The sequence below is a fragment of the Cryptotermes secundus genome, unplaced genomic scaffold (genome assembly GCF_002891405.2).
Source record: "Cryptotermes secundus unplaced genomic scaffold, Csec_1.0 scaffold1069, whole genome shotgun sequence".
Classification (NCBI taxonomy): Eukaryota; Metazoa; Arthropoda; class Insecta; order Blattodea; family Kalotermitidae; genus Cryptotermes; species Cryptotermes secundus.
The window spans coordinates 354-27,556 of record NW_019718281.1 but is presented as its reverse complement, the minus strand read 5'-3'; the positions used below and the strand labels follow the sequence as shown (position 1 = coordinate 27,556).

Below are 27,203 nucleotides of genomic sequence, written 5' to 3'. Positions count from 1 at the left end.
CCGGCTGCTTTCCTCCGGAGGAAAGATCCTGGTATCCATTGGATAGGTGAGCCCAGAGCTGGTCTGGACGACATGGAGAAGTGAAAATTCTTTACCCTGTTGGGACTAGAACTCTGATACCTAGGTCGTCCATCCCGTACCCAGTCACTATATTCATCTGCGCTATCCTGGTTCTTAGAGGAACTAACAAGAACCTGAAAATGATAAATAAGTTAAGAATACAAGAGTAGAAGAGTTACGCCCCTGAGCATAACTCACTGACGCGTCTGTTCATTGAGCCCATACACATTTACTGCACTCACTGCAGATTATGTACAATAAATATAATTGTATAATGAATGTGATTGAAGAAAAACAAGGAGATGCTTTATCGCCACTCCTTTTCAACTTTGCCTTAGAATATGCAATTAGGAAGGTCCAGTGAAACCAGGTGGGACTGAAATTAAACGGGACACATCAGGCGATGATGTGAATCTACTGGGTGATAATGTAGATACCATAAAGAAAAACACACAAACTTTAATTGATGCAAGTAAAGAGGTTGGTCTAGAAGTAAACACAGAGAAAACTAAGTTGCTATCATTCAGTCCAGAACCTTATTTCTTCTCATCTGTTGTCCAAAAACATAAAAATTAGAATATACAAAACTATAATTTTGCCTGTGGTTCTGTATGTGTGTGAAACTTTGTCTCTTACATTAAGGGAGGATGAAGTGACAGGAGGTTGGAGAAAACTGCATAATGAGGAGCTTCATAACTTGTACTCTTCTCCAAGTATAATTAGAATGATCAAGTCAAGGAGGATGAGGTGGGCAGGTCATGTAGCACGAATGGGGAGAAGCGGAATTTATATAGGTTATTGGTGGGAAAGCCAGAAGGAAAGAGACCACTGGGAAGACCAATGCGTAGGTTGGTGGACAATATTAGAATGGATCTTAGAGACACAGGATGGGATGGTATGGATTGGATAGATGTGGCTCAGGATAAGGACCAGTGGAAGGCTCTTGTGAACATGGTAATGAACCTTCGGGTTCCATAAAATGCTGGGCAGTTCTTGAGTAGCTGTAGAATTGGCGGCTCCTCCAGAAGGGCTCAGCTCCATGAGTGAGTAAGTAAGTAAGTAAGTGAGGTCGTCAGTCTCTCGCCCAACCCCCAACCTGGAGGACCAGGGTATCTGTTTTAGTCTGGGTCATCCCCTTCGACCTGTGCGGCATGGGTGGCCCTACCAGTAGCTATGCTACCACCGACATAGCTGTCAGGGTCATTTTACCACGCAAGCCCCTCCACTACATCAAAGTAGAGACACCATCAGGGGGAATGTTCTTATTATGCCCATACCTAATCATCCAATACAGTTCTCTATGCTTATACTACTTTTGCTATTGTGAATGAACATCCTCTCTTAGAGATTGTTCCTATTTTGGATCCTTGTCAAAACATTACGTGCCACCACAGTCCTTCCATTACACTTCTGGACATCAATAAAACCATCTTTAGATTTGTCTCTATAAGTAAATTTCACAACCTTCTTTCTCATGAAGTTTGATACATTGAGAATTTTATCCTGTGATTAACCATGAATTTCGCTATTCCTTAATTTACAACGAAGAGTTCTGGATGAAATGAAAGGCACAGAATCAGGGCTGAAAAGTTTCCAAGCAAAACTCACATCTGTCAGTACTTTTAATTCATGATGTTGCAGGCCACATAGGTGTCCTATTAACACAAGTGTTTTGAGCCCACATGGCTAAGTTGTTTATTTTTTAAACCAACCAACAGCCATTATATAATGTCTTCTTTCTGTAAATGACAGTCATGCTGGTAATTCTTTAGTTTTTTGGAACCTGTATATTTGTCACTGTTCACAAAACAATCTTACGAGGTATTGGTTTATATTCTGAATTAGTTGAACCCATGAAGATCACTGTCTCCCGGGATGTGACACTGTGTAATCTAATAGACTGTTATGACATTTTGGAGGAGTTTGCTGCCTCCATCTTCAGTTTAGACGAGGCAATTGGTTTCTCTAATATTCATAACAGTCTACCAATCTACATAACTTGACATCCCAGAAGACAGTAATTGACATAGTTTGACTGTGAGAACCTCAAATATTGTATGGTTTTGAATCCAGTTAACTTCTTTTCAACCTTTGCCTCAAAGACCCACTTCATCTGCTTGTAGGTTCCATTTAAAACAAATGTTCATTAAGGTCAGCCCATTTGTTTGTGGCCCATTATGAGGAAAAAAGTTTCAGTATTATTTTCCCATCTGTGTCTCGGTCATACATACATTTGGAATTTTCCCCTGATGGTTTCATCCCAAATTCTGTAGATATTTCTTCCATTTTATGTCACTTAGTTTTGCACCAAAGAATCTGTGCAAACCTATTTTTCAGTGCATAACATTTCATGATGACCCCCCCCCTTCACAATGAGTGCAGCATTTCATTTTCTTAGGCACAACATTTGTTCACAATAAACATTATTTTCATCCTAGTCATATGCACAACTCTAAGGAAACTCAGGATACATGTATCAGTTTTCCTGTCACATAATTCTGTGGTTTTTTATAACCCATATTACGTTAATAAAGTACTAATGCATCCTGGGTTACATGACTTTTGAATTGCTGTGTATTTCATGAGAAATAAAAACCAGCATTATAGTATTGATCAAATGTGTGATTTGTACAGAAAATCACTTGGTGATATACAGTTTGATTTTATTTGGAATTTTTTCATCTATTCGTGAATAGTACTCAGCATGCCTAATCATACATGATGTGAACATGGGATCACAGACACTTAATGTTTCTGTTCTTTGCTGATATTTTCAGATTGACAAGTTCCCAGTCTAGAAGTCTTCGCACCATGAGTGAGAATCCTGCTCTGGAGTGGAATAACCTGGTGTCTGGCAAAGAAGGTTTCACACCACACATGTCTCTCATACCTGTAATAGCACGATTGAATTTGTGCATAGTGGCAGCACCGGCTATTGTGTATCGTGGAGACATCCTTGTTTGTGGACATTCACTAGAAGTCAATGCAGTTACTAATATTGAGGTATGATTTGTATGTGTACTTGATGATATAATGTATACTGTATATTATTCTTCCAGTTTATCTGAAAGTAGTGTACAGTTTGTATGACTTCTTGCAGATTCAGTATTGACTCGAAAAGTTATTGTGAATTGGCAGGTGTTGATCAGTACAGGACAGCTTCTGCTAGCATCAGCTCTGTTAGAAGAGATTCTGTTCCTGTTGAAGCCACTTCTGGTTGACTCCTCAGGCAAGAAAGTTTCTTGTGAAATACAGCCTACAACGTTAATGAAACCAGTTTCAGAGGGTTCGTTTGAGATGGACAACGTCAGAACCAGCTACAACCGGTTTGTATTTCCTTATTATGGAGGCAACAGTTTAGTTGTATTTTTAAGTACATAAAACCTTTTGTCAGAATAGATATCTGTGATACATTTCCAGTATTCACTGAAAACAAACTATATTTTTCCTATAAAAGTATATCAAATTCTCTATTCACAAAGTGCCATGTTATATATATTGTTATACTTAAAGAGTCATGCTTATGTAACAAGTGTCACAGTTGAATTGTTAGCATTCTTGGTTTCTTTAAAGACACTTCTTCAACTGTCTACGTTATGCAGCCTAAACTGGTAGAATGATTTATCAACTGGAAAGAAAGCATTCATGAGCCATTTTTAAGATAATCTTATGACTGATATCTTGTCATTTAAGTTAATACAGTTTCATAGATTGTGTTCTTATAACTTACTGACTGCATGAAATAGGGGTTCTCCTTGAGAAGGTAGCAGTGTCTTTTGTGGAACCTCAAACATTATTACTATGTACACAAGATCCTACCACTTGTCCGTGTCCTAAGCCAAACATATTTAGTCCCTACCTCTCCTTCATATTAGTGAGATGCATTTTAATATTATACTGTGACCTATACCTAAGTCTTCCAAGTGGTCTCTTCTTCTCTTTATGTTCTTGTTTGACATTCTAGTTTACAAACTTGTACGCTTTTTCATCATTATTATTGTTTATTGTAGTGGTATCGTAGTGTTTAGTATTTTGAATTTAGTAATAATTTTCCTTTCATTTTTAAATTGTTGTTTTAATATGGTTACCTTATACTTTCCATTGCTGTAATCACTGAAATTCCACAAATGGAATATTTCTTATTCTGTTGCTGTCAGGTTTGTGGATAGTGGAGTAGACTGTGCAGATGTGTCAAGTGCCAGTGTTGTAGGCAGGGATGCAGGGTTTGCAGGAAAAGAAAGCAGTGATTTTAAAAATTCTGGAAAAGTTTCAGAGTTTGATGTGTCACGTCCATCCATACATTCCAAACAAAGGCCACCTGAGAGTCAAGCCACAGTGAGTAGAATACACATGTACTTCATATTTTCTTCTTGGTAGTGTGAAGAATGATTAGAAATGTGGTGAAACGTGGCATATCAGAAACTTTTAATTCCATAGGTGAATGAAAACTTGTTTAATGTGTGTGTTTGTCAGCAGTGTAAGTCTCTGTCTTTCTTTCTACCTATGAATCATGAGTAGTTTATGTGTTTGAAATCTTGGCTTTAATTTGGTTCAGTTTAAGAATTTGAAGTCCATTTTCATTAAATTTATAATATCTTAATTGAAACATAATCAAACCTTTCTATTCTCTCTCTCCTCTGTTGGCCTCGTCACCATATAAGAATATGAATATGAATATGAAAATGAAAAGTATTCACTTAAAGCTTTGGCATAATGATAGTTTTATTTGTACCTATACATTCATATCTGCATGTTTGTAAATGTACATCTGTGTAGAGGTGACAGAGAATCATGCAAACACGAAAGTAGTATGAATAAAGTTAGAGAAATGTGTTAGGATTAAATAGGTGGCCCTCTTGAACATAGCCCAAATATTGATCAGCTGTGTTGTTATACAAAAGCTGCAATTTGTTCTAGCAGTCATTAGCAGTGGTGTATAATGGAATCTATATTGGATGTTAGTAGACCTTCAGGTGTACTAACTTGAAGTTGCTTTACCAATTCATAACTTTTTTTTTCTCCTGAAATGTGCTTACCATAGCCACAGATATGAAATGAAAATATCAGAATCTGATAATAATGAGAAAGATGTTCATTTGCAGACTGACATTTTATTTTGTATCTTATTGTCAGAGTTCAGTCTGTAATGTTCTGGTTCTTCCACAGTTCTGTAAAAGTGTATTATTTTCAGTTCTTGACAGTACCAGTTCTCATGCACTTCTTATTTAATTTGTGACATTATTTTTGTTTGTTGTTGGTGAGTAACAAAGAGTATTACCATAAACATAAACCTTTTTGTTAGAAAATTTGAAACACTTTCGTTTTAATCAGAGTTTATTGTATGAAAGTAGGCAGTTGGTCTCAAGCAACACAAGTCAAATGATGTGTGATATGTGAGCAAATATATAGTAATTTTAATGACAACAGATTATCTGCCTATTCTCTGCGTATTTTTTTAGGAGGTAATGAGCAAACGAGCAGTGTCATGGAAATCAAATTCTGTGTGGGCTGCAAATGAGCATCGACAACCTCAAGATGTTGTGCCTGTTGAGATTCTTCTTACAGCTGGCAAAATTTCATTTGCTCTGTATGAACTGCTGGAAGGAGATAATAGTGAACTGCACTTTTTATCAAGCAGACTCAAACAGAAGATTATCTCTCGTCACACTTACAGCAAGGTACTGTACGTCTTTAAGAATTCTTGAAATTTGTTTATGAGGGTGAAGTAATTAACAAAAATTGTTGAGTTAATTAATTAGGAATTCAGTTCTAAGTCACAGAAGAAAATCTTCATGAATACATGTATTTTCCAGTCAGTAGCAACGCAATATGTGATCTCAGATGAAAATAAATGGTGTAGAATTTACTGCACAAACTTTGCCATAACCATTACATGTTGCAAAAAGAAGAGCGTTTCCCACATGACATACAGGTATTTTTTAGATGATGTAGTATGCTTCAAATTAATGTTATGATAATTAATTTCAGAAGAATTAAATTGTACGTATAGCCTAGGGTCCAGAAAATACATTTGTTACAAAGCAGAATATTAATTGAATGAAGTTCTTGTGCCCATAATTCAGCATGGAAATTCGTTTCAGTTGTTCATTGGAGTTATATTCAAGATGCAATGAAATATTCTGAATTTTTATTTTCAACTTTTTTCAACAACTAGTGCCACATTCCTGACAAAGAGATCTAAGAATATGGAAAAGGTATGATAGACTACCTGGAATCAGCTCAAATATAATGACTAACTTAATTATAGAATTATTATATTGGATATTGTCCGTTGTCATAGTTAAGTTTAAAATTATGGCATTTCAGAAGCTGAATCTATACTACTGTCATCAGGTATTAAAGGGGAATGGATCCTTTTCAGGTGCAGCCATTAAATAGAAATAGTCAGCAAATTGTATCTCCATCTTGATTAATTGAAATAGAATTTAATGCGAAAGTACTCTTTAGTGCACTGTGAAAGTGTTGCTAGTATTATAAATTGTGATTGAAGTACATCAAAAGTGGTCCGATAGAGCAAATCATGTTCCCAAATTGAAAAGGAGATTTCTGCATATGCTGAAGTTTTATGACACAAAGTAAGGATACAATTTGTGTATAATCACAGGAATGTTCTAATTTTGACAATTTTGCATTGCAGTATGACCAAAATGAGGATGTGGGCTATGAGGCTGGGTCTGAGGAGGGTTCTGTTGAAGAGGCGCTGCCTCCTCGAAAATGTATTCAGCCGTTGCTATATATATTAATGGCACAGCCTCATGCCTTCTTATCAAGATTATCTTCCATGAGTAAGGTGCAGGTATGCTGAATGATTGTAGTTTTACATTATATTTATGCTACCAAAATTACCTTCTTAAAGCAGTAATGATCCAATGTAAGGTTCTGTTCTGTAATTTACACAGACCACTCAAGACTGTCATGCCTCAGACACCACAATATAAATTTCATTTTGTTCAATTATCATTTCACATTTTTTATAACATTTTAATCCTGCTTTCTTTCTGGGAGTATGTGGTAGTGTAGTTGGGTTGAGGCACTATGCTATGAGCCAGAAGGTCATGGGTTCAATTCCCAATGAGGTTATTGGATTTTTCAAGTGACCTAATCCTTCTAGCCGCACTGTGGTCCTGGTGTTGACTCAGCCTCTAACAGAAATGAGCATCATGAATTTTTCCTGGCAGTAAAGGGCTGCCGGTGCATAAGGTTGGCAATCTTACCACCATGTGTGAGCTGATTGTCTAAAAATGTGGGAGCCTGAACATCTCACAGCCCTGTGGGCCTCTGCAGCCTGTTACATGGATATCTGTACCTTTTTACCTTTTACTTTCTTTCTCTAAGGGAAAATAGTAGACATGAGATTGTCTTGTAAGGTGGAAGTGAGGGCAGGGCCAGATATTGTGGCAAGCTCCTATGACCACAGCAGCAAACAGACATTTGAATTCCTTGTAAGGTAGGTGAGGAATTTCCTGACCAGCTGAGTGACTGTAGCTTATCAAGAAGGTTCTGCTCCATAGGGTTAGTTAAGGTATTCCTGTTTATCATTGAATTGCAACTACTTAAGTTGTATTATGATAACCCTTATAAAAGTACTTACAAACAAAAGTTAAATTTTCTAACTAAATAAATTGGACTTTCAGATATCTTGCTTTGACATGAGCATTCGGTCATCGGAGCAAGAGTATGTAATCTCTCGAGGAGTACCTCGTGCTGAAGACTTCTTGTCTGTCTTGTTGGAGACAAAGGGTGGGGATCCTCATCCTGACACAGGAATTCCCCCAGCCTTTCTCACAGTGAAGTGGTTGGAATCTGCCAGTAAGGGATCCAAAATAGATGTGGAACTGGGTCGCCCTACAAAGATATATTATAGCATTGCACAGTGGCACTTCATTGATGCTGTTCAGAAGAAATTGCAACACTGCTTTTCTGTAAGTATATTTAGTGATAGATCAGTTGAATGACTGATTGATAATTGATTGGGCAAAAAAGCAGAATCATGAAATTAGTAAGAGATACCAGGCCTGGGATGAACTTGATATATAGACATGTGTGAGCCATTTAGTATGATTCATGTCTTTGTGAAGTATTTTCAGTTCAGATTGGATAAAACAAGATTATTTACCTTCTGTTTTTAATCTCTCAGAATTATGTTAATATGTTTGACTTTTTTTTCTCTTCCATTTCTAGGAATTTATAGCATCTCCACATATACAAGAAAGATCTTCTAGGACACAGTTACATGTTAACATGGAAAACGGAGTGGACTCAAATAGCTTTTCCCAGCATTATACATGTTGTTCTGAAAATGGAACAGATGTTGAATTGCCATCCAAGGACACACATGAGAGTGAAAGAGTACCTAACCCTGAGGGAAACTACAGTTCTGTATCGAATTATGAGAATCATTCATGTCACCCTGTAACCATCAAGGATGAAAAGAAACATCCCTTTAGAGACAAAATAGGTTTGTAACATTCATCAGTTTGAATAATTTTACATCACATTTTGTTGTTGATAAGTTAATGTTTTTCATTACATACAGATACCTGTAACCTGACATACCCAGAGAAGAGAAAATGAGATTAGGGATTTGAGTAGAATGTTGATCCAGTCAGATATTATAAGTACTAACCTCATGATGTAGAGTCTTTCTTGAGGAAGTTAGTCATGGTTACTTGGTCAAGAAAGCCCCCCACCTCCTACAGAACTCGTAGGTTTAATGAAGCATTCACAGGAATATGCCAGTCGACCAGTCCACAACCTCATATATTTGTTATTATTATCAGAAATGTTAACACTCTGCGGACCGGTGGCATATTTTTATGCCCAGCACTCTTAAACGTGGCAGACCGGTGGCATATTATTATGATTTTAGGACATGTTATGTTGAAACACACTATACCTTGCACTGTTGCCAGGCAGACGCATGACTTGTGCCTGATAGACCTCTTGAATGTTTGCTTTGTAGTCAGTAACATGACCCCGCTGTTTGTGACCCAACTGTTTTCCTTTCCCACTCCAAAAGAAAATGCCTTTGTTCATCTTCCAGCTGCATGCACCAGGCAGGAAGTTAGTAGTGCAAAATGGATCAAGGTCGGAAGAGGTTGAGGTCCAAACATTTTCTCAGAGAACAGGAAATATCTGACTTGTTCTCCGATGAGCTATCTGAAGTCCCTTGTGAGTCTGCTAGTGATAGCGACTCACAATTTGATGGTGAGTGTGGCAGGGACGAACAAAAAATTGTGGCCACGGACAGTGAAAGTGAAAGTGACAGTAGCTCCAATGAAAATGCAGGTAGCAACATTGCGGGGACAGCCACATGGGGAAAAGTGGACAAAACGTCTGCTTTGGGACAGTTTACTAGAAATCGAGGGGTGAAGCAAATTCCATCGGACCCAAATCCACAATTCACAATTCGGGCATGGTTGATGTTCAAAGGAGACATGGACAGGTAAAGAAGACTGTTTGTATTTCTGAGTATAATATGTTCATGAAGGGAGTTGATAGAGCCGATCAGTACTTGGCCTGTTATTCTCTTCCTCGGAAAACAGTAAAGTGGACAAAGAAAGTTGCCTTGTGGCTTATAAATTGTGCCATTTTCAATTCATTTTTGGTCTTCAAAATCTAAACCATCATTCAAAATTGAAATACAAGTCATTTCTGCTGAATGTGGCAAAAGCCTGGGCTACAGACCAGACGGTGGCGGCAGACACAGATTTAGTGTCACCGGGTCCATCAACTCCCACCCCACACAGGCCTCATGTGGACCCCCCCTGGGTGACTCTCAGGTGATATGCGGAAACATACCCTCATGAAAATTGTGAAGAGTGAACATGCCAAGGGGAAACAGCCTTCTAGGCGATGCTGTGTTTGCACAGTACACAACAAAAGGAGTATGACTTCATAAAGGGGAATGTTTCCAGAAATATCACACTCTCAAGCACTTCTAGGAACACTGGTAAGTGTTCTCCAAAAATTTTGGTTCATAAAATTAATTAGGGAATTATATATTAATTTTTAAAGTGAACAGTGCACAAGTTAGGGTACTAGGTTTAAAATTGCCGGTCCCCACGGTGATTTAAATATTTAAATTGCCGGTCCTCGAAGTGTTAATAAAGTAGCATTGGAGCTGAGTCCTTGAGAAGCTGCTGGTGACTGAACCACTCATGCATTTACCAACATTTTATGGAACCCAGATATTCATTACCATATTCACAAGAGTCAACCTCTAGTCTTTTTCCTGAGGCACGTGAATCCAGTCCACATCCTCACACCATTTTTTTAAATGCATTTTAATGGTCTCTTGTCTATGCTTTTGTCTTCAAACTGGTTTCAGGTTTTCTGACTAAAGTTGTTTATGCAAGTCTCATCTTTTCAATGCAATGCCCATCCCATCCCACTTGAGTTGATTACCTAAATAATATGTGGTGAAGAGTTCAAATTATGAAGTTCCTCATTATGCAGTTTTCTCCAGCCCCTGTTACTTCCTCTCTTGTAGGTTGGAATACTGTTCTGAGCACCCTGTTCTTAAATATCCTCAATCTGTGTTCATCCTTCAGGGCAAGAGAACAAGTGTCACACCCAGACAAAGGAATGGTAAAATTGTGGTTTCAAAAGGAGACAGGAATGCAAAAGATTCTGAACTGAATGAACTTAATCTGCTCTTAATTACAATATCTTCTTTAATGTACCTGTACTACTCTCTTTAGGTATTAGATCTGAAATTGGTGTGTGCTGTCTCTCTTTGGTAGAAACTTCCAAATTGTAAAAGCAGTACATTGGATTATGTCTGTCAAAGCCGCCTGTGTCTTGATATCATAATATCACAGTTGGAACACTTTACGTTATGCTAAGCTGTGATTAGTTAATATTCATTAAAGAATTCCCATATAACAAATTCACGAAATTTGATTCCTCAGAATTTCAGTATGTGGAAATGTATGCCATGAATGTGTGTAAGGAACATAAGAGATAAGTTATAAGTACAGTGGTATGTAGAGCCATTGCTAGGATTTGACTCTGTAAGCAACGAACATTTCTGGGAAACGGCTCAGTTAATACATTCCTGTGGCAACAAATATGCATGCAACAGTATAATCACTATTGGAAATGGGATGTTTTCTATGTGGGCTGTGCCAAGATAATTTAACCAGGACAGTTGGAGCATTGAGTTCAGTTGTGAACACTTTTAGCCAGCGGGCAACAGCGTGAGCGCAGAAGCTGAAGAATCTGCATTGTTGAGAGCTGTTACCAAACAATGACTAGGGAAGACTAAAGAGACTGAGGCTTGGCACGTGCTGTAGTGATTTGTGAAGTGTAGATCAGCAATAGCACTGTAATTCACAGAATTACTGGGGTTTTTTAACTTTTTCCATCCTCTGGTATTCTAGAAACAAGGAAACTGGAACTGTTTCTATCCTCAGGTAAAGGGGGGGGGGGAAGATACCTACTCACTTGGGCCCCTTAGGAAGAACTAATGAGATCCAGTTTCTGAAATATCATGTTTCCTATTTTCTAGAATACCAGATGGTGGAAAATATCCAAAAACCCAGTAATTCTGTATGTTATACACCATCGTCAGAACCCTTTAGAATCTACTAACACTCTAATTGCTTGTGATTCTCAGTCATATGTATAGTGGTCAATAAATTCATTCACCAATCCAAACCCCATCTATAGTGACCCCAAACATCGTGACAGTACTTTTGATATTGGTAAAAGATGGAGTCAAATTGTTGGCTTCATATTCCATATGTTAAACCCTCAAGGAAGAAGTCCTCAGTACTGTTGTTGGATGGGAGACTGAATGTACAGCAGGGTTAGCCTAGAGATGATGGTGAAGGGGAGAATCTTTATATGTCTCAGGAATCGTACTCTTGACATCCATCCAAAAGTCAGTTTAGAAACTGAGTTACCAGAATTTCATGTGTAAAGTATATGCTGAAAATGTTATAATTATGATAAGATTAAACTTATTACGAACAAGGTTTTCTGTATGAGATGTAAGAAAGCAGGAATAGTTTTATGTAAGTTTGTGGTATTATTTGATTCCAGGTGGAGTAGAATCTGTAAGTATCTCCAGCCAGCAGCTGGTGTTTCAATTGTCTGGAATGAGACATGAGGCTGTGATGGCTGTGAGTGTTGCTGGAGTGACTGGTACTTTGTCTCGAATTGTTCGTGGTCAGGTGGACCGTGTGGTGGGCAATGTTGCTGTCAACTGCCTTATGCTTACCACAGCCTTGGAGGGTCTATCACGATCTCTCCTCAATCCCTGGAGTTACACTGTGGATGTTTGCATGTCTTGGGAACCATGGCTACCAAATGACTCACCCTTGCAGGTTAGCTGCAAATAGAATCATGTTTGAAAAGTGTATTATAACCATGAAAGTGGTTGGCACCACATGATCCCTTGGAGTCATGCTGCAGGACTTTTTTCTGTAGTTTCTTGGTTCGTTGTAGTTGTCGTAGAAGTTTGGGTTTTGGATAGACATATGTATTGACGAATGAACATCATTATTGTTTTCATAAGCCAACAAAATTCTTATCCTCTTTCAAATTAATTTCTTCAGAAACAGAATAATTATCAAGTTTATATGCATACCAGACTGAACTGTAACTTTTAGGCTGTGGAGTTCAGTTCATCATTGTATGTATGTAACTCATATTTTTCATGATTCATGCATTCACTTTTTTTTTTAATGTAATGAAGAGGGCATATGTAAGTCTGTTATTTTATATATTTTGTTCATATGAATACAGCATTGAACAGTTTTGTCATTGAAGGCTGAAGAGGGGTGCTGATAGAGTAAAATCCAAGCATGAAAATAGACCAGGAAGGCATCAAATTCGGTACTGTTTTACAAGAGCCTTTCTCAGTCATTTGCCATGATCTACATTGTTACATTGCAGTCATTTGAATGCGACAAATGAGACACTGTTCTGTGTCATTTTTGTAAATAAATCAAGTAGACATTGTTATTTTCCATGATGACCCATTTTCATAATTCATGTCGTCACATGTCCAGTTCTCAAATCCTGAATAACCTTTATTTTAATTTTCTTTTTCAGAATTATACCATGTATAAGAAAGAAATTACTATGCCTGTTTCATTGCCAGTCTAAATCTTGAGGTTAATTTTAAATAACATGCATCATTGCCTTTGAATACTATTTAAATAAACAAAAGGGTAAAACTGTGGGGAGCTGTTTGACCATTCATTGTGCCCATGAGTCAGGCTCATGAATATAACTTCTTAACTATTACAATGCCTTGTAGTTAACTTATTTAGAGGCATTTCTGCATTAGACCACTATTATTCTATAAGTACGCAGGTAATGGATATATAGTAATACTTTCTTAAATCTTCTGCCCTTCCTTTTTAATCATTTGAGACCTTCTTAACTGTTACACTTTGGGGCATGAAGCTGGCCACTCAACTCCAGCTATTGCCGAGTTCAAGAAAATGTGGATCTATACGTTCACTTCCCCATACTTCTTCATAGCATAGTGCTTAATTAGTTAAGCACATGGAGAACTTTTACTCTTTCATTTTCTTAGAGTTAACTCATTGACAGGTCCCATGAGGACTGAAATGTGTAGCAGTAAACAATAAAATTCAATCTTTGAGATATTGCTTTCATTGTAAAACCATTTCTTCTTCTGTTGACAGATACCTTACCTAACCATATGACTGTCATCTTAAGCCTTCCAACATAATGAAAATATGAATATATGCCTAATATTGGACTGTTTTCTTTGATTTCTTGTAATAGGTTCAACTGACAGTTGATTCGGAATGCATTTTGTTGGATGTTGGACCAGAACATCTTCATTGTTTACACTTGATTTCGTCAGAGTATGAGCCTTTCCTCAATGCATTTCAATCAAAGAGTGTGCCAGAGTTGGTGGAGGCTGTACCCCATCCTCCAGATCAAGATCAGCATTACCGAGATGATCTTCGAGCTGGAGCATTCCAGTTTGTAGATGCAGGCAGTGGGTCATCACAAGAGGATCTGCCACTCCCATATCAAGTGGTCTTCTGGCAGGCTCCACCCACTATGGCATGGAGATATCCTCAACCCAGGGCTCTCACACATGTTGATATCTTCCCTGTGCCATTCAAGGTACAAATGTATAGATCTTTCAGCCACTATTTTGTCTTGCAGTGTGATATGTGTTACCATCACCAACAGCACTTATATGGAAGAAGTAACACGAGACCATGCATAAGCAAAGATACTCGTATATTATGGTTTAAAGACCATGCATAAACAAAGATACTCGTATATTATGGTTTAACTTTGAAAGATTTTTACTTACGTGAACAAGAAGTATGAGTAGAAAAGTATCAATTGAAATAAAACATGGAAAATAGAGGGATATGAATTCAAACATTTTTATATATGCACATGGTAGAGTAGTTGGGTAAGGCACTGTGCTACAAGCCAGAAGATCGCGGGATCAATTGTCTAGAAGATGTGTGAGCCTCAATCTCTCACACCCCTATGGGCCTTCACTGCCTGTTCCAGAGACAGCTTTATATGTGTATATACAGAGGGGTCCAAAAAATGTACTCACTCTTTGATAGTCAATATCTTTGGAACAGAGTGACATGTAGTTACAGTTATTGCGTGGAGAGAGAGAGAGAGAGTCATTGTATCTTTTCGAAGTGACCACCATCAGCGGCTAAACAGTGTCGATGCCGCCGAACTGCTGAGCGAACTACGGCTGTCAGTGTGTCCAGTGTGACGGCTGCACACGACGCTTAATGGTTTCTCATAGTGCATTCAGTGTAGCTGGCTTTTGTCAATAAACTTCATTCTTTAAGGTTCCCCATAGGTAGAAGTCTAGAGGTGTTAGGTCTGAAGACCGTTGTGGGTACTCAATAGCACCTCTTTGACCTATCCATCGTCCAGGTAGAGTGTCATCCAAGTACGCCCTGACATCTTAATGGTAGTGAGGTGGAGAACCATCTTGTTGTAGGTAAAATCTCTCATCTCCAAACAGCTCTCGAATGGCAGGGAAAATCGATGTCTGAAGCATATCGAGATACACCTGACCAGTTATGGTACATTTTTTTGGACCCTCCTGAATATATATATGGACTTTGTATTAAGTTTCTTGTGTCTAATTCCAACCCCCACACCCAGTCAGACTTACAGGTTGGAGGATATAATCCTTGTGAACCCTATGTCTAATGTCAACTTAGCATTTTCCTTATATTTTATTAATTTAGCAGGCAAGAGCAGATACTTCTGTTTCCCCACACCCGGATAGAGCCTGGCTGGCTTCTACGAGCACAGAAATGAGTAATCAGGTTCTCTAAAAGTTGGGAAATTTCTTGACCAGTTTTTATATCACTTCTATAATTTTTTTTCACTTAGTGGGGGGTGGAGTCCAGCTGGGTCCACTCGGTATGGCGGCCACTGATTGGCCTATTATACCTGCCCCGGGTGATTATGATGATGGAGAATTTGATGGAATGAAAATTGGCAGGGGAAACCGAAGTACTTCGAGAAAACCCGCCCCAGTGCCACTTTGTCCACCACTAATCCCACTTGACCAGACCCCGGGATCGAACCCGGACCTCCGCGGTGGGAAGCCAGTGACTAACCACTTGAGCTATGGCGTGGCCAATCACTTCTGTAAGTCTCATAAATATTGTCACGTATCTTGCGTATATCGCGACAAATAACTTCACGCCGTATTTTGTACAGCGAATTTTATTTCACATCCGCTCTCACAATCACCCAAATTACAGATTTACGATTACTGCTATCTGCAGTATCACACTTAGTACACTCCAAATGCCACAATATAACTGACTAGTTGCTGGCTAACTCGGCGGTAGCTCCAGGACTCACTGACTGACTCAGTACAACTAACTGTGAATAGCCTTCGCTGCTCCCTATGTAGCCTCGATCGGACAATACGGCCACGTAATAGGCACCCTTGTTGCCTGGCGCTGTGTTGCTATGTAACGCTAGCGGAAGTAACCGCTGTTAGTACCGTAACATCACAGCTGTTGACTCGCGTTGCCTAGCGACCGCGATACTCGGTGACGTCACCGCGGAGGGGAGTGGCGGGGCGGGAACTCACCTATTACCGTAGTAACGCGAGCGTTACGTTACCGCCACATACCGCTGGGGAGGTAGGGGTCGACATGTCACAATATTAAACAAACTGCATCATTTGGATGCTAGCTGTGGAAGCTGTATATGCTATTTAAAATTTTTGGACATCTATACTTGTTTATTCAAACCTGTAAAATACTAGTATATGCATGTACAATTTTATATTTGACTCCTCTGTAGTCAGATATTCAACATTTGAAGCCCCAGTTTTTGTGGTATTAGAAGTACTTGTAGTTTTAAATTTATCAATATAGCACAGGTCCAAAACATCACGTAAATGTAAAGGAATATGAACATGAAAGAAAACTACTGATGAATATCATTACATATTTAGTTCTTTCTTGCATTATTGAAATGTAGCTGGAATTATGATAATTGTAGTTGATTGTTCTTCACACACTTGACTAGAATATACCTGAGTAGTTTGAGTCATTGCTTTGATCTTATATGTAGATTTGAAAATCTTGAATGTTAACAATTCACATTTGGCCTACTTAGATCTTTCATCACACTGAGCCTATATATGTGTCAAGTCTTAAAGGTCCACTCTCTTCTCTCAGTTTCCAGTGTGTGTGTGTTACAGATAGCTACAGACAGTCCAGATCAGGAGTCCAAAGGCCAGGTACTGTGCTCACTGCAATACTGGAGTGATTGCCATACTCACTACTTGCCATATGCACAGTTTGAATTGTCAGAGTCAGAAGTGTGTCACCTGGAGCTGCCAACTCCCCCACATCAGGTATGTTCACAGAGAATGCTAGCAAATGTCCCTCCAGTTTGACAAGATGAAATAATTTGGTTGGAGCACCCTTGCAGCTCCTGACTGGTGGCAAGACAGCCAGCAGAGAAAACCTCATTAATGTGGTCTCCAAAGAAATACCCGGTGGTGATCTGGCAGAGGTGAACACATCTATCTGTTTACAGAGACATCATCACCTAAATCTGGTCTAGGATCAAACCTAGAACTCTCTGACTGAGACTGTGATGTCTTACTGTGAGATCACATTATGTTCTTGTAATTGATACAGAGTTCTGCAATAAGAAATCCAGTACATCCTACTAAACAGTCAATACACAGTGTGTCCAGGATCCATTAGGACTCGTTTTTTTAAATTCTGCCCTGCAATGCCATTCTTTGGTGAGTTGTGGCATTAAGATTCTTGAAGTTTAAGCTATGGCTGTCTATAATTTCATAGCGCAAGCATCACTGCATCATGTGTTCTGACCTTGAATGTAACAGTACTGTTCTGACGCTCGTCGGAAAATGGCGGTTGAACAGAGAGCCAACATCAAATTTTGTTTGAAGTTAGGCAAAACTGCTGGAGAAGCATACAAAATGATGAAAAGTGTGTATAGTAGTGATTGTTTGAGTCGCTCAAACATTTTTTGATGGTATGCTGTATTTCGTGATGGCAAAGAGGACATGGAAGACACCACATGCATCAAAGCCAAGAACAAGCTGCACTGAAGAAAAATATAAAAAAAGTGACCGAAATCCTTGCATCAAACAGATATGTTTTTGCAAGACTCATCGAGGAGCTTTTGGGAATACCAAAAAGTACTGCGCATCAAATTTTGATCAAGGATTTGGGCAGACGGAAGGTCTGTGTGTGGTTTATACCGCACGTGCTGTCAGGTGATGAAAAACATGTCAGAGTGGAACACTACAAAGACATGTTATGGTCAGCCCAAAGTAATACAAAATTTACAAAATTTATTGTTACTGGTGACGAGACATGGTGTTTTCAATATGAGCCTCTCACACAGCAGCAGAATGCAGCGTAGTTGAGCCCAAAGAAGCCAAAACCAAAGAAAGTGTGCATGCAAAAGAGTCAAGTAAAGACACTGCTAACTGTTTTCTTCGATTCCAAAGGAATCATTCACAAGGAATTTCTGCCAGAAGGTCAAAGAGTGAATTCGTATTATTATTTCGGAGTCCTCAATCGTTTGTGGGTGAGAATTCTTTGAATTTGACCTGAATATCGAGAGCAAGGTTCCTGGTCGCTCCTCCACCACAGTGCCCCACCCTACAAATCGAAAATCGTGCACAACTTTTTGACCAGAAAAGGGATCACAGTCCTTGATCATCCTCTGTATTCGTCAGATTTGGCTCCAGCAGATTTCTGGTTGTTCCCAAAAGTTAAGTTGGCGATGAAAGGAGACCGTCACGACACCATCCAGGACATCCAAAGGGAATGTACTGCAGTTTTAAATTTTATTCCACAAAAGGAGTTTAGTGACTGTTTTCAAAAACTTTTCAATCAATTTCAGCTATGTATTGATTCAGAAGGAGACTGTTTTGAATAAAAAGAGTGAAATTTTGAAAATAATTCACGTCTTGTATTTTTAATGAACACAGTCCTAACAGAACCTGGACACATTGTGTATGTATATATGTTTCTCTGTATTTCTATCATGCAGTGTAATGCTTTTGCAGCAGTGAAACTGTAATGAAAATTTCATTGTCAAGAAATGTTTGCTGTTCCCAGACCACCTGCATGTATAGCGGTTTGTACAGTAGTTAGTCGTATTTAATGAACAGAAACCGTGCTCTTATGTTGAACTTCTGTGGGCCATGTAATAAATTTTGCTACATGGCTAACAAAATTTTGAACATGACTTTTTTTAATAAATTTGACATGCAGAACTTCTTTATTATGTAAAATTTTGTGCTGATACAGTGGAACCTCGTTTCTTCACTTCTCTGAGGATTGATGAACAGTGGTATAAACTGTGGGAAGTTATAATTTGCAGGAACTGGAAAACTCGGAAGCACAGCACTTACGTTTGCCTTAACCCTCAATTGAAATTCTTAGCAAATCAAGTAGGTAAATTACTAAGCAGTGTGCAGTAATTTTTATAGATGTATTTTCCAGAAACTAAATATGTATGATACAGTGCTATTTAAAATCATCAGTCATTCCATAATTTTTTGCACAATATTTTGAGTTTCTCTCCTAAGGAAATGTCTTTTCTTTCTTTTGTGTTACCATCATGCTTACAACAAAAACAAACTCTGATTTTAGTCTGCAAGCGAATTATACAGACCGAGCAACCGCCGCTTCTCAGTGAAGTTTAGTGCCAACTTTTGCAGATAGAGGGTGTCACGTCAGTGCAACAAATCCCCACGACCGTTAATTTCGGTTGTCTAAACCTGAGACACTATTTCCTTGAAATAGCTCCTCAGTTATTATCACGAGGCTGAGTTGACCCCGTTCCAGACCCACTACTTCTCCGAAAAAATCTGGTAGCGCCGGGAATCGAATCAGGAACGCCGACCACTAGACCACAGAGGCGGTCACCATCGTGCTTATCAGATGACATTTTAAATAAAAGAAATACATGTAGCAGTTTTAGCTAACAGACTAAGTAATAATAACAACTAACTTCAAAAGAAACATTGAAAATTAAAATCTTGCATGCAAGTTGGTTACCATTTTTGTCAGAGTAGTCCACATGAAAGGAAAAGTGGACCACTCACAAAATCCAGGACATTAAGTGAATTTACATGTATTTTGTGGTACCTAAAACTGTTGAAATAATGCGAAAATTGAATCCAGTAAAGCGCTGTCCTTTCATTCCAAAGACAGCAGTGCTAATATGGTGAGAGTTCATAGACCACAACTACAGAAAATGGAACTGTAATGACAGGTGCTCTCTTTTGCTTCTGTATCCTCTGATGTTCTAAACCAACTCCTGGATTTTATACAGATAGCTTTTTTTAACAATATGACTGGGTTCCCGGTAAAGTCATAGCAACAATACCATTCACTGTGTCCTGGTGATGCCCTAATGCTTTTGTAACCACAAGAACAGTAGAAAGAGGTGCATGGACTGGTTAAACAGTTTATCCACTATCACAAGTGGAACTAAGCAATTTAATTAGGTCCAGCAATGCCGCCCTTTGTAATGTGTCCACTTAATTGCCTACAGATTCCACTTCTTAATACACTCAACTCTCAATTATCTGGGGGCGGATAAACTGGTTTGCGGCTTAACCGACGCTTTTTTGAGGCTTATATATTGTTTAATATTCATTCACTTTTATTTCACATGGTGAGTTGTAACACTGTTTTCACACTAGTGTGGACCGAGCTCTGCATTTTTTGGTCCCATTATGCTAACACAATGTTCTAGGGTAGGGGTGAAAGAATGCAAGGATTTGTGGAAACTTTCAGGGACAGATACACCGTCCCAGTTAGTCTCTTTGTATCGATCTTCAAGTGCGTTAGCAAAATGTCAGGGTGTAAAAGGAAGGGTGTTGTGTTAAGTAAGAAAATATCACATGGTGCTGCTCTTAATCATTTGGAATCCTTACTAGACAATCTTGAGAGTGAACAAGCTAATATTACGTAGGCTTCGTATGGATATCTGTAAAAAGGAAAATGCCGTGGAAAAGCAAACGACAATATTAAATTTTTTTAAGTGTTAAGTGTGAATATTCGTAAAAAGTGTTGGATGTTGTTGAACACTGTGATTGAAATAACTAATTCATACTTCAGTATAATGTAAAAAAAAGTATTAAATAGGCCATGAGATGACATAAAAATGATGTTGAATAAATTTAAATACAGGTAGGCCTATAGTATTATGAAGGTACAGTATTACAGTACTACTTTTAGTAAAATTTGTCTTAACTGGGTTTTCGATTAATCATGATTTCCATCCCCACCATTATCCCGGATAATTGAGAGTTGAGTGTACTGCAATCCTTGTAGGAGTGCTTGAGCTATAAATGTGGTATTGCATCTGTGTGGGACATTGCTTGTGTCATATTCCTTTGGTTTCTAGCTCTGAAATTGTGGGTCACAGAATTTAATGAATGAAGCATACCATACTCAATGCAGACTGTTCCCATTTATTAGCCATTCTGCTGTCAGATTGTTTCCTGTACATGGCGAGTGCAACTGTTTCTGCAGTCAGAGGAAGAGGATGAACTTCTTGAGTCTGGGAATGTTTTGGTTTCTCCACGTGCCTTGGCTGCCTGTATGAGAGTAGATTCATTCTTTGCTCCCCGTCAAGTGCCATGTTTCCAAGCAGCTCTCAACATCTCTTCTTTGCAGGTAATTGTGAGATTTATAATGATAAACCTTTCATGAAAGATTGTATAGATGTTTGCTGTGAGATTTCATATTTTCTTTCTGGGTGCATGTATATAGATAGAGACATAGAGGTATGTAGTCTACAAAACATTTTCAAGTATGTTTATAAATATTTATAATTATGTGTTAGATTTGTGTGACCCATTTGTTTTGCCCTCCGTCCTTCTATACACATAAGCAGATGCAATTAAATTTTTTTATTAAAGAATATCACATAAATTAATCTAAAGTTGTTTTTTACTACAAAATTTGCCAAACAGAACAAATACTTAATTTAAATGTTAAATGCGTTTTAGATGTACAATCGAATAGCTATCTCATACAAATGTCTGTAAAAAGAAGAAAATCTTTCTCTTTTACCTCTATTTAACAGAATGTTTTTAATAAAAAAGAATGGTAAATATAACCCCATCGCTAAAATTAACCTTTTCATAGGAATTTTTAAAAAAATTTCAAAACGTTTCATTATATTAATTATTTATGTTCATCTGTTTGTCTATCCAAAAGTATCAGTGCTCAAACAATCAGATCCAATTCTGTGCAGCATAGACTTATATTTAGTATTGTCAAGCTTTTTTAATTTTAGGGCAGCCTAAATGAACTTCTAACTATCTCTTCAGAACACTGATAGATTTCAGTGAAACTCACTTAAATTATCCAAGTATTGTCATGTGTAAGTTTCATTAACTTTAATTCAGTTCAAGCCTAGGTTATTTCAGAACCTAAGTACATTTTAGGACAAATCTCACTAAATATTCACCTCATGGAAGCTACAAGTATCCATAAAGTACATATTATGTCTTATATAATGTTTGCATTAAGCTTATAGGTTTCAAAAGAATTACTAATGTACAATGTACTAATGTTAACCAGCAGTAGTGCTACTGCATGCACAAGTGAACTAAACAGTCATTGGCTATAAATATAATTCCTAATATATGATTTTTAGTATAATATGAAAATGTATATCTGAAGGTGATGCTACATAAAAACATGTATGTTTATGAATAATATTGGACATATGTGAGAACAGCCTTTTCAGTTTGAGATGAGAGTTTGGAAAATTCACAGAGAATGAGAATTTTCTTTACTTGACAATTCTTCTCACTGTAATAACATTGTCCACTTTCTCACAATACAATAAAGGGTACTACTTGTCCATTCTGGAATCAGACACCAGTGACATGTGCAGAAATAAAGAGATATGCAGTGTTGACAGAAAGAAGGAGGGAGACAAATTTTGTTGAAAGGCAGCTCATACTGGTGTTGCCAACTTTTATATTTCTGATGGAGTTGGTAGTTTGTGTGTTGCTGTGCAAAGTAAAAGAGTTGTCTGAAAGATTTTGAAGTTCTAGAATGAAAATCAATGGATGAATTGAGAATGAGATATTTTTGTCCATACTCGTATTCTTGCTTGGAGATTCAAGACTCACACATGCTTAATAAAGAAGCAACATCTTTATAGTAAGTATGTGCACATTTAATAAAGTTCAGCCTGTTACTTTCAGATCTGCTGTATAAAAGAATCTCACTGGATGCAGTGGGACTCCCACTTAACTATTCTTCAGTTTAAGGTTTTCCCTCATTTAATGTTCAGTTTTATTGATCCCACTTTTTGGCTCTTTGTGTATTCAGATATTTTGCTTGCCAAAACAACTTAAAATGGGGTTTTCATTGTCTATGTCTGCAACACTTTGCCCCTTTGATAAAATCTTGGTGAATTCCAGCCAATTCAGAAGTGTTTAGGTATGAGTCCCCCCCCCACTTACAGGTTGTTTTCTAGTAGGATATATATAAATCTAGTCTCCAACTTATATCATTCTGATTGCATTTCTTGCTGTAACATCATTAATAATGAAACAAGTTTTATATAACATTGTTTTGATATACAGTGAAACTTCAATTTAGGATTTCTTTTAGGAGCAGTGGATTTGAATGCTAAACTGAGAAAAACATGAAATTGAAGTAATTTAACATTTAGATTCTTGGTTTTTGGGGTTTGGGATGAACACTGAATGGGGGAAAACCGTAAATCAAAGAACATTAAATGAGGGATCCTCAGAATGTTATTATACACAGACACACAAACACATGTGCGCGCACGCGCACACGCACAGATATATATAATACAGTTTATTTATTACAGTCAGTCACAACATAACAATATAAAGGTCAAGGCTAAAATTAGCTTGGCTACATGTTTCAGCTATTAAAGCCATCATCAAGCAAACACATGACTACCATATTCACACACCACTGAACTGCAATTGCGATGGTAAAGCTGGACACTTGATAATAAATGGTATAAAAGTACAATGAAGTACAAACTTATTAAAAAAGAGTTACAATGAATTTGTATTAGGGACTATATTCCATACAGAACGGAGAAATACAGTGAAACCTTGTTTAACGAGCACCTCTCATAATGAGTAATTCACATAATGAGCAAAACAAATTGTAAAAAAATGGCTCGCTTAATGAGCGATGTTTCACATAAGGAGTGACGAGAGGGGAAGTCCCAGATTGTGCGCTTGCTACTAGGGGCGTTCCGTAAATAATACCTCCTGTTTTTTTGTGTTAATATGTAACGTCTGAGATGGATGTTGTTGGTGTTGTAGTAAAGGTTGAACCTTCCTGCCACTCTGCTGTTAGTTTGGTTGTCATGTGACAGATAGTGACAGCAGAGCAGTCTACCAAAATGGTGTCTGACATAGAAGTGCGTATGAAACACAGATGTGTTAATTGAATTTCTCACTGCCGAACAAATTGTACCCACTGACATCCATCGACACTTGCTAAAGGTGTACGGAGACAATACAGTGGAAGTCAGCACAGTGAGGCAGTGGGTAGTGCGTTTCAACAGTGGCGAAAGTGAAGTGCACGACAAACCACACCCTGGGCGTCCCTGTTCAGCTGCAACTCCTCACAATGAACAGCGCCTCATCCATACAGATCAGCAGATAACGACCAGGGACTGTCAATTCTGAACGCTACAAAACGACGCTGACTAAGCCCGCATTTCCCGAGTCAGGCCAAAGAAGCAGACAACCTTTTGCTTGCAACACGATAACGCTAGACCCCATACAAGTTTGGCGACCACCGCACACATTGCAAAGTTTGGCTGGACTGTCCTACCACATCCACCTTATAGCCCCGGTTTAGCACCTTCAGACTTCCATCTCTATGGGCCTATGATAGATGGACTACATAGGCAACATTTTCCAGATGATACCGTCATTGCAGCTGTAAGAAAGTGGCTAGCCTCTGCTGGTGTAGACTTTTACAGGCGCAGCATACAGGGTCTTGATCATTGCTGGCAGAAGTGCATAACGAATGGTGGTGATTATGTGGAAAAATAACTGTAAGTAGCTGAAAACTTGCTCTATTTAACTGCATTATTATGCTTTCTGTATCTGTTGTAGTTTTCTTTAAAAAAATAGGAGGCATTATATACGGAATGCTGTAATACATCAGTCTTTGTTTAGCACTTCTTCCGCTAGCATCTTAATGTCACTTGTGTTCACACATTTTTCCAAACTTGTGTTCAGACATATTATTTGTTTTTTTTTTTTGTGTGCAAAGTTTAATAACCATTGCAAAAATGTCCCTGAAGAAAAAGCTGCAAAAAGACAGCCATAAGAGAATAAAAATAACCCTAGAAATGAAACGTAAAATCATTGAAAAGCAAGAATGAGGTGTGAGCATGGCTGATCTAGCACACACATACAATTGGTCTACATCAACGATTTGCACTATCCTTAAGAACAAGGACAAGATTAAGGAGACAGATGATTCAAAGGGAGTGACAAGAATATCTGTGCAGTGGCTACGTATTCTCGATGATGTTGAGAGGTTGCTTCTCATATGGATAAACGAAAAGCAATTGCAAGGCAACAGTATTAACGAGAATATCATTTGTGAGAAGGCGAAAGTGATTTTCGCCAACCTCGTTAAGAAGATGCCAGGATCATCAACGGCCGAAGAAGAAGCATTTAAGGGAAGCCGTGGGTGGTTCAAGAAGTTTAAGAGAAGAACCAGCATCCACAGCGTTGTAAGGCACGGTGAAGCAGCAAGCTCTGACACAAAGGCAGCAGAGAACTTCATCGGTGACTTCAAGAAGCTTGTAGATTGTGAGGGTTACCTGCCGCAACAGGTTTTTAATTGTGACGAGACGGGTCTCTTCTGGAAAAAGATGCGAAGCGAACCTATATAACAGCAGAGGATAATGCATTGCCCGGCCATAAGCCAATGAAAGACCGTCTCACACTGCTATTTTGTGCCAATGCAAGTGGCAATTTGAAAATTAAACCACTGCTTGTTTACCATTCAGAAACTCCATGAGCCTTCAAGAAGTGTAACGTCCAGAAGAGCAGGCTAAATGTGATGTGGAGGTCCAACAACAAGGCTTGGATGACATGTGACCTTTTTACTGATTGAATCAATGAAGTGTTTGGTCCTTCTGTGAAAAAATATTTGCTTGAGATGAATCTGACACTCCATGTCTTGCTTGTTATGGACAATGCTCCTACCCATCCTCCAGACCTACAAGATGACCTTGAAAATTTTAAATTCATCAAGATCCAGTTTCTGCCTCCCAACACCACTCTGTTACTCCAGCATATGCACCAGCAAGTTATTTCTAACTTTAAGAAACTGTACACTAATGCACTCTTTGAGCGTTGTTATGAGGTAACTGAAGGGACCAATCTCACTCTCAGAGAGTTTTGGAAATATCACTTCCACATTGTTGCCTGCCTCAAGATGATCAAAAAGGCGTGGGAAGGGGTTACCAAGAGAACCCTCACTTCTGCTTGGAAGAAGCTTTAGCCGGAGAACGTTGTTGAATGTGACTTGAGGGGTTGGAGATAGTACCTGTGGAGCCTGTAGTCAACGAAATTGTGTCTTTGGCCAAGATTGTGGGGCTGGAGGTGGATAACAATGATATCGATGAGCTTCTGGAAGAGCACAGCCAAGAACTGACCACCGAAGAGCTTATGGAGCTGCATTGTGTTTCACAGCAAGAAGTTGTGGAGGAGAGTTTGTCAGAGGAGAAGGAGGAGGAGGAGGTGGTAACAGCAAAGCAACAATCTTCTGGCACAATAAGAGAAATGCTGAAAGCATGGGAAACTGTTGCATCGTGCATTGAGAAGCATCACCCTAATAAGGCAGTGGCTATGTGCGCTACAGATTTATTTAAAGATAATGCTATGTCACATTTTCACCAAATTTTGAAGCGATGGCAAGAACAAATGTCTCTAGACAGCTTTCTAGTAAAAAAGAATTAGATATGTATCATAAATAATAAACTAATTACTTTGATTCTTTTTTGTTTTCTGCAAATTGAATTCGCATTCCAGGTTGGTTCATTCCGCATAGAAGAAAAGATGAAGATGGTTCACGCTCCTTAACAATGTATATATAATTTTCTTTCAATAAACGTTATACATAAAATTTTTTGAGTATTTTTTTCGTCATGGAACGCATTATCGTATTTTACATTAATTTATATGGGAAAAATTGTTTCGCTTAACGAGTGTTTTGCATTACGAGTAAGATTCTGGAATGAATTATGCTCGTTAAGCGAAGTTCCACTGTACATTGTAAGATGAGGCACCTGCTAAACAGTAAGTAAACAATACAACTATGAAGGGGGACCCAAAAATAACCGGAATTTATTTTTGTTATTTTTTATTTTTGCATTTTTATTGAACTGTATATTAGTCCCCTTCAAAGTATTGTCCATGTGCATTAATGCACTTGTCCCAACGCTTTTGCCACTGCTCAAAACAGTGCTGGAATTCTTGAGGCTGGATACTGTTCAAAGCCTTTAGCGTGTTTTCTTTGACTTCATCCACATCACGGAATCGCTTTCCTTTCAGACTTCTCTTCATC

The 27,203-nt window shown here is 38.3% G+C and overlaps 1 protein-coding gene across 5 annotated transcripts in view; it reads left to right on the top strand.

Annotated features, from left to right (window-relative positions):
• LOC111875525 (vacuolar protein sorting-associated protein 13B) overlaps positions 1-21,272 on the top strand; it is a gene marked incomplete at its 3' end in the record, with an annotated part of 71,670 nt that extends 50,398 nt beyond the window's left edge. For all 5 annotated transcript variants that reach the window (XM_033750168.1, XM_033750162.1, XM_033750165.1 and 2 more), the window contains 11 exon segments: positions 2,838-3,063; positions 3,199-3,386; positions 4,218-4,395; positions 5,520-5,738; positions 6,719-6,877; positions 7,716-8,003; positions 8,263-8,539; positions 12,130-12,413; positions 13,849-14,199; positions 16,793-16,948; positions 21,090-21,272. In XM_033750168.1, coding sequence (XP_033606059.1) covers positions 2,838-3,063; positions 3,199-3,386; positions 4,218-4,395; positions 5,520-5,738; positions 6,719-6,877; positions 7,716-8,003; positions 8,263-8,539; positions 12,130-12,413; positions 13,849-14,199; positions 16,793-16,948; positions 21,090-21,272 — 2,509 coding nt within the window.
• Between the last annotated feature and the right edge of the window lie 5,931 nt (positions 21,273-27,203).